The sequence below is a fragment of the Alexandromys fortis genome, unplaced genomic scaffold (assembly GCF_014885135.2).
Source record: "Alexandromys fortis isolate MF-2015 unplaced genomic scaffold, M_Fortis_MF-2015_v1.1 scaffold_631, whole genome shotgun sequence".
NCBI classification, from domain to species: domain Eukaryota; kingdom Metazoa; phylum Chordata; class Mammalia; order Rodentia; family Cricetidae; genus Alexandromys; species Alexandromys fortis.
The window spans coordinates 1-11,657 of NW_026068504.1; the positions used below are offsets into that span (position 1 = coordinate 1).

At 39.2% G+C, this 11,657-nt stretch overlaps 1 protein-coding gene across 1 annotated transcript; it reads left to right on the forward strand.

Moving 5' to 3' along the window:
- The first annotated feature begins 9,095 nt into the window (after positions 1-9,095).
- Positions 9,096-10,043, forward strand: LOC126495812 (vomeronasal type-1 receptor 4-like). The gene has a single exon (XM_050133397.1). The coding sequence runs from the start codon at positions 9,096-9,098 to the stop codon at positions 10,041-10,043; it is 948 nt and encodes a 315-aa protein (XP_049989354.1).
- Positions 10,044-11,657: the final 1,614 nt, after the last annotated feature.

An 11,657-nucleotide genomic window follows, 5' to 3' on the forward strand; every position in this document is an offset into this window, starting at 1 on the left:
AAATCATTACAGGAACCATCGCCCTGGGGAGTCTGCAGAGAACCCCACACCCCTAATTGTGTTAGGAATCGTTCTATTGACAGAACCTACCCCACAGCCAATTAAGCTGTTAATGGAGAGCTATCTGTTAGCGGAACCTGCCCCACATTCCAAACTATCTAGAGAACTAGGTGTGTCAACTTTTTGGCCTACGTGACCTGACCGAACTTATCCTCATGGCCTACGTGATGAACGTGAACCACGTGACCTGGACCACGTGGCAAGATCCTGTGCCCCTGCCCACCAAGCCCCTCATCCACGGGCCATAAAAGCAGCAACCAGGACCCTAATAAATGGAGGCTTCGACAAATCTTTGCCTAGCCTTCTTCCTCTTTCCTAGCTCATATCTTACAGATAGTGCCTCTCCATGACCCTGGAGTAACTGAACTGCAGGGTGGGTTACAACCCCTAGACTGAGTAACCCACCCAAGGCAATCGACAAATGGGTAAAGAAAATGTAACACATTGACACAATGGAGTACTACACAGCAGTAAAAAAAATGGCATCTTGAATTTGCAGATAAATTCATGGATCTAGAAAACAATGTTGACTGAGGTAACCCAGACCAAGAAAGAAAAATATGTACTCACTCATAAGTGATGTTTAGAAAAAGCAAAGAAAACCAACCTACAGGCCACAACCTCAGAGAACCTAGACAATTGAGGTTATTATAAAAATTATGAACAGAGTTGTATTAAAAAAAATGTTAGCCTTGAATTTGAGACAGAGATAATAACCTAAGCGATAAAAAGAGTGGGACAAATCTTGACTTGACCTGTAGTCAGACTGATGAATATCTTAAATATCACCATAGACCCTTCATCTAGTAACTGATAGAAACAAAGACAGAGACCCGCATCAGAGAACTGGGCTGAGCACCCAAAGTCCAGGTGAAAAGTGGGAGGAATAAAATATAAACAAAGAGCCAGGCGGTGGTGGTGCACGCCTTTAATCCCAGCACTAGGAAGGCAGAGGCAGGCGGATCTCTGTGAATTCGAGGCTAGCCTGGTCTACAAGAGCTAGTTCCAGGACAGGAACTCAAAAAGCTACGGAGAAACCCTGCCTCGAAAATCAAATATGCATATGTGTGTGTGTGTGTGTGTGTGTGTGTGTGTGTGTGTGTACAAAAAGAGGTCAAGACCATGATGGGTATACACCCACTGAAACAGTCTATCTGAGCTAATGGGAGCTCACAAACACCAATTGGACTGGGAAGGAACAAGCACAGGATCAATTTACTCCCTCTGATTGTGGTTGACGGCTGCATGGTTGAGGCAGACTGAGGGACCACTGGTGATGGCACCAGGATTTATCCCTACTGCATTTGCTGGCTTTTGGGAACCTATTCTCTTTGGATGTATACCTCCTCAGCCTAGATAAAGTAGGGAGGGCCTTGGAGCCTCCCAAAGCAATGTGCCAACCCTCTCTGAGGAGTGGATGGGGGTGGGGTGGGAGGGTATGTGGAGGGAGTGGGTGAAGATGAGGGAGTGGGAACCTGGATTGGGAACCTAGAACAGCAAAAAAAAAAAAAAAAAAAAAAAAAGCACCAAGAAAGACTATACTGCAAGAAATTATCAAACTCAGGGCTGAAGCAATGAACTAGAAACCACAACAAAAATAGAAAGTAACAATGAAATGAAGAGTTGATTCTCTCATAGAAGAGAAAGTGGGAAGTACACTTGAACGTATTGGCACAGGGGACCACTTTTTTAACAGAAACCCAGTAGCACAGACACTGAGAGAGACAATTAATAAATGGGACCTCCTGACTGAAAAGCTTCTGTAAAACAAAGGAAATAGTCAACAAGACAAAACAGCAGCCTACAATTTGGAAAAACAGTTTAACAACCCCACATTGAATAGAGGACTGATTTCCAAAATATACAAAGAACTCAAGAAAGTTGACGACAAATGAACAAATAATCTAATTTTAAAAAAAAATGGGGTACAGTCCTAAACAGAGACTCTCAACAGACAAATATCAAAGAGATGAAAGACACTTAAGGAAATGCCCAACATCTTTAGCCATCAGAGACATGCAACGAAAACAACTCTAAGATTCCATATTGAGCCTGTCAAAAGGGCCAAGATCAAAAACACTGATGACAGCTTATACTGGAGAGGATGTGGGGTAGGAGAATGCTCCTCCATTGCTGGTGAGAGTAAAAACTTGTATAGTCATTTTGGAAATCACTATGACGATTTCTCAGAAAATTAGTAAACAATCTACCTCAAGACACAGCAATATCGCTATTGGGTATATACCCAAAACACACTCAATCATACCCAGGACTCAAGAGGGAGAGGCAGGTGGATCTTTGTGAGTTTGAGGCCAGCCTGATCTACAGGACAAGTTCCAGGATGCCTAGGGATGTACACAGATATCTTGTCTCTAAAAGTAAAATAAAAGAAGATAAAATAAAAAGGAAAGAAGGAAGACCAAAGAACCAATGTAATTACTTGTACCTTCTCAGATAGTAGTGCAATAAAACTAGAAATCAGTAGCAAGAGAAATCGCACAAAGATCTGGAGGTAAAACAATACAGTTTTGAAGGAACAGTGGGCCTTTGGAGACACCGACAGGGAAGTGTAGACTTTCCTGGCATCAGATGATAATGGCTGTGATAATTTCCACAGCTGCATGAAAACTTTTAATGATTTCCTAGATTGTAAAGTTTCGTTTCTGATGTAGTCCAAATTGGGAAAATACACACACATCTTCAGACAGAGACTGCATTCTTATTTAGCTGGTTTAGTCAATTACCATGGGATCCACATTGTATTGGGAGAGTGAAATTTTCCTTGGAGGGCATCAGAATGATGCACAGTTAACAAGGCCACTGGCGCCATCGGTGACAAGCTGGTCCGATCCACTGGGAAGAAGAGTCCTCTTATCTTGCCCCTTATTTAGTCATGGATCCTGCTAGGCAGCCTTTCCAAGACGCTTCTTGCCTATGATGCTTCATGCCTGTGGGATTCACACTGCCCTGAATAAGACTTCGCAGCGCTCAGCACTCAGAGTGAGAGGGAGGTATGGCAACCTTTCCACTGTTATTCTCTTCTCCCCTGTCTACCATCCCTACACTTTGTGTGTTTCAGTTTGGTTTTAGATTTATGTTTCCCCTACTACTCTGTCAGTTTAGTCTATCTCTGTTATTATTTTTCTGTACAATACTTTTCTTGATCTTCATATACTTTTACCATTTTTGTTTTTAATTTTTATTCATGTATATTATTTTGTGGTGATTTGACTACATGTATGTCTGTGCCCCACATGAGTGCAATGCCCCAGGAAAACAGTCAGAGATGTCGGATGCCCTAGAACTGGTATTACAGACAATTAAGGACATCTGTATGGTGTTGGTAATCAAAGCCAGGCTCCCAGGCAGCCAAGCCAGAACTCTTAACCACTGAGACATCTGAAGCCCCCATTTTCCTTCTTCGTTAATACTTTTCCATCTGATCTAGTCAATGATTCAATCTCATGAGAATATTGCCCATCTATGACATTTTAGAATTCTACAATCTTTGGAAGGATGTTACATATTAGAGGATTTTGCACATTCCTCTTCAAGCCTAGGTTGTCATGACATAATCTTTGAAGATGCCTTTGCCGTTTTCCAGACACTGTATGCAGCATTCTGTCCTAGTCTCTGTCTTTCCTCCCGGACAACAGTGCAGTCTCACAGAGAAGTGTTGCAATATTCCCTTCAGGGTGGTGGCCTTGGCTTTATGTTTCCTGTATATCTCTGTTGGTTTTTATTGTTCTGCTTTTATTTATTCAGCTCTTTTATTTTAGATTTCATCTGAAATCATTTTCAATATAATTGCATTGTTTATTTCACACACACAATTCTACAAGAGACACTCTACAGTTCATTTTCATAATGGACTTTTTTCATTCTGTCATTGCCAAGATATTCATTTGTTTTTAATATGATGAGAATTCGGAGTTTTTCACTTTCTTTGTGTGTGGTATATGCATGTATGTGACTTCGTGTCTGTACATGACAGACATTGACATCATGTGCCTTCCTCTACCTCCTCCTAACTTTTTTGAGACAGGATCTCTCATTTAGCCTGGAGCACATCAGTTGGCTCAAATCAGCTGCTCGATGGGCTTAAGGGATCCACCTGTCACAGCCTGTCTAACCCACCACACTCAGCCTTTGCATCGGTGCTTGGTGTTTGAGCTCACTTTCCAGTGCTCGAACGACAAACACTTTGATCTCAGAGTCATCTCTCCAGCCCTGCTAAGTTTCACTATAACACAGCATTTTAGACATAAAAATTTGCCTAGCAGCAAACTAGACCATTGATGACCCTTTCTTTGGTCTTGGTTATTTAGTCACATTGGCGTCTCAATTCATAAGTCCTGATAACTAACCGTTGCTGCTTTACCGTAACTGTGCAGTTTTGTTACACAGTTCTTCAGCTTAATATTTTAAGACTTTTTTATATAATATATTTAATTTTATGTCCATTGGTACTTTGTCTGTGCTCATGTCTGTATGAGATTGTCAGATCCCCTGGAAATGCAGGTACAGACAGTTATGAGCTGCTATGTGGGTGCTGGGAATGAACCTGGATCCTCTGAAAGAGCAACCTGTGTTCTTTACCACTGAGCCATCTCTCCAGGTTCTCTAGCTCAAATTTTTATATCCCATTTTCTCTTTTATCTGGTTAACTGCAAGAAGATGTTGATAATATTTTCCATCAAGGTGGGGAGGGTGGCAAACACTTTGACTTCCAGCACTGGAAGGCAGAGAGTGGCAAGCAATCTCAGTGAGTTCAAAACCAGTCCTGTCTACAGAGTGAGCTCCACGACAGTCAGGGCTACACAGAGAAACCTTATCTTGAATAAAAATTCATTATATTGCTTCTGATCGTTATGCCTCATCTAATGTTCTAAGCTTGATGATGTATAGATAATATCTGTGTATTTTTATTCTCAAATTTAAGTTTAATGTTGCTGCAAAAGTTGGTTAATTGCATGTAGTAAGTGTGTCCCCTTAGCATTTCTTTTATGAAATATAGCTTATTTAAGGTGAAATTTTACTTCTAGTTTGAAAATGTTGTTCCATTTTTTTAATTTTGCCTCTTTCTTAATTGGAATCAAATCCATATACAATGTAAGCAATTCTGTGAAAACCAATGTTTCCCATGTTCATTGTGACACTCTAGCTGTGAGCTGATCATCACTTGCACAGGGGAACTTTATCCTCACCATTGTGTTTGATGTATTTGAACTGGTGTAAAATGGTGAATCTTTTTAGCACGCAGGCAGAATGTGGATTTTTTCATTCTCCCTCAATGTGCCTACATGCTGACAGTTTCATTCACAGAAAGAAAAAAGAGAACACTTCCAGTTTTGCTCTCAGTAAAATTCAAATAGCCTATTCCAAATACTGTGTCATCTGTATTTTGTGAACTGTGAATGTGATTGAATTAAGATGATCGCTGTTATGTTTCATAACTTACATAAGTTTTCACACAATTGGATAGCTTATTTCTCTGTTATTAATGCATCTATATCTTTGCTGAGGTTATTTTTTACTATAATTTTATTTATAAAAATTTGACACATGTATGAAATTAAGTATGATAACATTTATTTTAAATTTGTCACAAATGTTTACATACATATAGCAGTTCCTCTGCTGTTTAGGAATATGTCTATTCCTCATTGTTCAAATTTCCTTTTCTTTTTTGTTTGTTTTTTCCTTGTTTGTTAAGACAGGATTTCTCTGTGTACCACTAACTGTCCTGAAACTCCCTGTATAGACCAAGCTGGCATCAACCTCACTGACATCCACCTGTGTCTGCCTCCCACAGGCTACGAATAAAGGAGCCTGCCACCATAATCTGGTAGTTTCATTTTTTTAATGTAACAAGTAAGGAATGATAATCCTTTTAGATTCCATTTTCCATTGAGAGCATCTTCCTGTGCAAGTCATACTGTGAGTCTGTTTCATCTGGGATCAGATGACAGCCTGGCATTTTATCCCAGAACTCTTATTCTTTGCAGGAACAAATCGTAAAAACATGGCTGCTGGAGGGAAATTTCAGGACCGTGCTGAGTAACAAAATTATAAAAAGTTAGGGCATTTAAGGGGAGATACAGAGCAAGGAGAAAAGATGAGTAAAAAAATTTTCTGATGCCCAAGTCTTTATTACATGCTTAATTGTATGCTTATAATCTGTTTATGCTGAGTAATTATTCTAAGAATGAGTTTGCATTTTAAAGCTAATGGTGAAAATTATTTGGCGCAAGAAGTTTTCTTGGAACTAAACTTTAGAAAACTTATAATTAGTTCATACAATACATATAATTAGCTTATATACAGATATGTAGTTATGAACATGTAAACACATGAATGGAATTTAAGTTCAATGGATATTTGTATACTACATATGATGTGTGTGTACACTGCTTTTTGTTTTGTTGTTGTTGTTGTTGTTTTTGCTTTTTGTTTTTTAAGACTGTTTCTCTGTGTAGCTCTGGATCTCTTGGAATTCACTCTGTATACCAAACTGGCCTTGAACTCACAGAGGTCTCCCTGCCTCTGCCTCCAGAGCTCTGGGGTTAAAGATATGCACCTCCACCACCTAATATTCTTTATATTCAAAACAAAAACAAATGAAATGAAAACCTTGCGCTCACCTCTCTGGGTAGAGAATTCATCGTTTACTTAGCTAGTGCTTTTACTTCACAGATAAAGAAACTGAAATTCCAACAGTTTGTCTGACGTGTTTGTTACTGACCTATAAATCTATTTATGAATTCCATTTCAAGTAAGAGAGGATTCTTGCTGGTGATTCCTTAAATAGAAGTGTCATTTACAGCATGCTTTTCACTGAAACCACTGTCCTCTGGCTGCCTGGCAAGTGTTTTCCAGTATCCCCAGGTTTTTCAGATGCTAAGCCTTCTGCTGTGTTGCTTTGTTCCTGTGCCCACTCCTCAAAGGCTTGCTCCAGTGCAACTCCTTCTTAATGATGTCTTCTTTGGTCATCCCTGCTGGAAGTGATCTCTGACTCCTCTGATCTACTAGAGCAATTATCACATTCTGCCTTGTAATTCAATATGGCTTAGTAGAAACACATGTGTGGATGGGTGCTGGGGTTCAGCCTAAGGGGGCCCAATTTTTGGCTTTGCTCCTCTTATGTAAAAAGACTTGGACATGTCAGTCAGCTTCCCTGAGTCAGAGCTAAGGATTAATCAGACAATCTTAATGAAATTTATGTTTGATCTTCTAGCAATATGGTAACTGATTATGCTAACTAGATAGATAAATTTTGAATAAATATGTCATTCAACTACTAAAAAAAAAAATTTCTGGTGAATGGCGAGGAGGATGACAATCAATCCAGGATAACACTTGGGAAGATGTGAATGATGAAAGAAATAAATGTGGGTCAGCAAAAGCCATATGGCACAGTAGACATGAGATGTGTTTTCAAAGCTTAGAGGAGGGTGGTGCGGTATAACTATATAATTTGTGACAATGGCAAACAATGACAAGTCATGAAACAAGTTGAACACTGACATAAGGAATAACTGGGATTGGGGAAGAAACTATCCCAGTGTAGTGGAATTCATTAGGTAATTTAAATGTTGATCACTCATAATAGAATACCTTGGCTAGGTAGGGACTCTTGTCAAGGCATTTGTGGTGCATGGAGAAATTCAGACGGGCACACTAAGAAAAGTCCAATTGACCTTGTCAGAATAAAAGAGACTGCTGAGGAATTTAAAGATGCTAAAGAAAAAGGTTTGTATTTCATGTGACAGAATAATTAGATCAGTGGAGGAATGGCTCTAAAATTAATATAGAGTAAAACTCCCCCAAATCCATTGAACATGGGTGATATTACTGTGTTGTAAAATTTAAGGTCAAACTTCATGAGTATCATGTCTTTGCCATTCTCTGTGTAACTGTGGACCTGAGATCTCTGCTTCTGCAACAGCAAAACAGAAGAATCTTCTAATGGAAATGTTATTCAGGTGTTGCAAAATATATAACTCTTTGTTACAGTGGGCTATCAGCCAGAATCAACCTGATTATTTTAATGAACAAATGTCACAGGAAACACACTTTTGTGAAGATGTGCTCAACACGGTGGGATACGCAGTCTCACCCTTGCTGTCACTGTCTGCATATCAGCAGCTCAGCTCTAAATTGTCAGCAAATTAGACAAAATGAAAAGAAATGCTTCAGGACATGCTGGTTACCCTGTAAGGGGAAATGAGAGGCAGAGTCCCACATGGAAAGTCTGAGTATTAACTCATCACTAACCTACAGAAACGTATCTCTAGCCAAAACACTGACGTTCAAGTACACATGATACTATATATGTGTTAGAAACAAATATTGTTATAAACATGGAAACAATATCAACAGATGAGTGAAAAATCCTGGGGCTTGGAGGGATGGTTTCACAGTTAAAGACTGTTGGTTGCTCTTCCAGAGTGTCAGGGTTCGATTCCCAGGCAAACATATAGTGCACAGACATGCAGGCAAAGTGCCCATACACAAAAATATATAACTGTTAAAATTCTTATAACATGCAAATTTGGCTTTCACCTAGGTCAACAGATCCTTCATCTGGACATAACAGTGTTCAGGGGATCGGGTGGATTCGACTGCCTACTTTGCAACACTTTATTCTGTCCTCTAAGATGGTCAAGAATACCTGGAATGCAGTTGCTAAGAGGTCATCTGTGGACTTAACCTCCAAAGGATTTGGACATTTCCCCAGGTGGTGGGGCAAGGCCTCTAATTCCAGCACTTAAAAGACAAAGTTAGGTGGATCTCTGTGAGGTCAAGACCAGCCTGGGATAAAGAGCTAGTTCCAAGTTCCAGGACAGCCAGTGATATTTGGAAAAACCCTGTCCAAAAAGACAAAAGAGAAAAGAGTTGGACATTTCATCACTTATCAGCTCTGCTCCTGAGCTGGCAATCATTATATTTTCCCTCAATTACCATTTCAAAAATAGATTTATGATACAGTCCATTTACCTGTTACTCTAGGCTTAACACATCTGACGAACATCATGCTTATAAGTAATGTCGTCTTGGGGGTCTTTCTCATATCTCAGTTATGCCTTGGTGTCATAGGGAACACATCACTGTTCATTTTATACATTTACACTTTCTTCTTTAAGCCTCATTTTAAGAAGTTGATAGATATGTTTTTCCTGCACTTGACAATAGTTAATATGGTGATGATTGTGTTCATTTTGATACCGGATATCGTGGCATCCTTTGGAGTACCCAATTTTCTGGATGATGTCGGTTGTAAGGTTGTTTTATATATATACAGATTTTGCCGCGGTCTGTCCATCAGTACCACCTGTATTCTAAGCACATTTCAAGCTGTCACCGTGACTCCCAGTAATTCTCAGTGGGCTTGGCTTAAGCACAAACTATCAACGTGGACGTTTTCTTCCTTACTCTGCTCCTGGCTCATTAACCTGGCCATCTATGGATATATGGTTGAAACGGTAATGGCCAAAACCAATTCTACTCAAGTTGGACGTATATATTTACATGCTTACTGTCAAAGCAGGAATTTGGGGAACCAATATTCAGGACCATTTATAAGCATCATATCCATGTACGATCTTTTTTATGTGAGCATCATGATGTGGACCAGCCTGTACATGGTAATTCTCCTCTACAGACACCGCAAGAGGGCCCAGTATCTCCGCAGCACAAGCCTCTCCAGCCAGCAATCTCCTGAGCTCAGAGCCACTCACAGCATCTTGCTGCTGGTGAGCTGTTTTGTGATCTTGTATTGGTTGAACAACTTGATCACCCTTTATGGGTTTTATGCACCTACAAAAATTCCAAGATTGGAGGCAATTAATGCAATTTGGGCAACATGCTATCCAACCATCTGCCCCTTTTTAATAATGAAGAACAATAAACTTATTTTGCACTTCACTTCTTCCTTTTCAGCACTGAGAATGACCTGTTTCCAACGTGCACATCGTGGATGAACTGAAACCCACACTTTCTCATCATTTGAACACTTCTTAATGATTCCCATGAGATGAAGAATTTAAATGTGGACCTCGAATACCCAATATGACCTTAGTTATAATTCAGACATTCTATACGATATTAAAATTCAGGGAGCTAACATTTTTCTTGAATACAACTCTGTGTTCATAATTTTTATAAGTTCAGCATTTATAACCCACTGAAAAATAAATCCATTTTAAGTATTTTGAACAATATTCTACTTCTCAATTTTTCTCTTCCAATCAAATATTTAAAAAACCCTTTGGAACTTGGGTTGTTTTTTGTGGAGTGTTCTGTCCTAAGGAATGTCTTTTAACCATTGAACAAATACATTTCCCTATCTTAACTGTTAACTACCTAAGGTACTGCTGTGAGTGGAATCTTTAGTGTTATAACTGAAAGGTATACAGTGTCTTATTTTACTTTTGCAGTATGCTTTTAGTTATTTCTTTTATTTTTGAAATTATGATATAACCACAGCATTTCTCTTCCTTCTTTTCTGCTGTTCAAACCCTCCTATATATGCCTCTTCTTTTTCTCTCTCAAATTCAAGGCCTCTTTATTCTTTAATTATTGTTACATACAAGTGTGTGTATGTTTGTGTGTGTGTATGTGTGTGTGTCCCTAAATACATAAATACTTCCTGCTCAGTCGCTATAATGTTACATGTATGTATGTGCTCGGGGCTGACCACTTGGTATTGGATAACCAATTGGGGTGCTCTGTCCTGGGGATGACTATTTCTCCCACTCTTGACTTTCCTCAGTTGTGTGCAGTTCTTTGTGTAGGATGCAGGCCTCCTACGTGTAGTCCTCACACAGCATCAATGAAATTTCTCTTTGTGACAATGGAGATCATTACAGAAAACCACAACCAGTCAAAATGCAGAATAGTGAAGCCCAGTCCCATTGGCTGTATATGCAATACAGCTTCTGTACCTAAGGCTCAGGGAACATTGATGAATACATTAGAAAGTTTAGAGACCATGAGGTTGAGGGAATCGGCTGTGGGATTGTATCACCTGGTAATATCAGAGGTTGCACCCATGGAGTATCACCAACCAAGCTGTTTAATATTTGTTTTATTTTTTCTTTTTTTAAAAATTTTAATTGAAATAGAATTACATCACTTCTCACTTTCTTTTCTCCCTCCAGCCCCTCCCAACTACATTCTCTAAAACCCTTCCCTCTCATATCCCCCATAAACTCTCAAATTATTCATTTATTATTACTGTTACATACACTTATATGCATATATATACATACAAAAGTAGATGTAGAGGCAATCTGATAGGTCTGTTTCTGTGGTTTCTATATTTCAGAGTTGATCAATCTGTATTGGACAACTAATAAGGGGGTTCAACCCTAGAAGAAACTAATTCTCCTTTTCCCAACAGTCATTGGTTGCCTCTAATTCATTATCTAGGAGTGAGACCCCATAAAATTTTCTCTCTTCTATGTTCATATGCCCATTGATGTTCCCATTGGTCCAGTCTTAATAATATAGTCATTTCTAGGATAGACACTTCAAAGCAGACTTCCAATAACCTAGCTGTTACAATGATGTCCACTCCCTCTTCTGAAATGTCC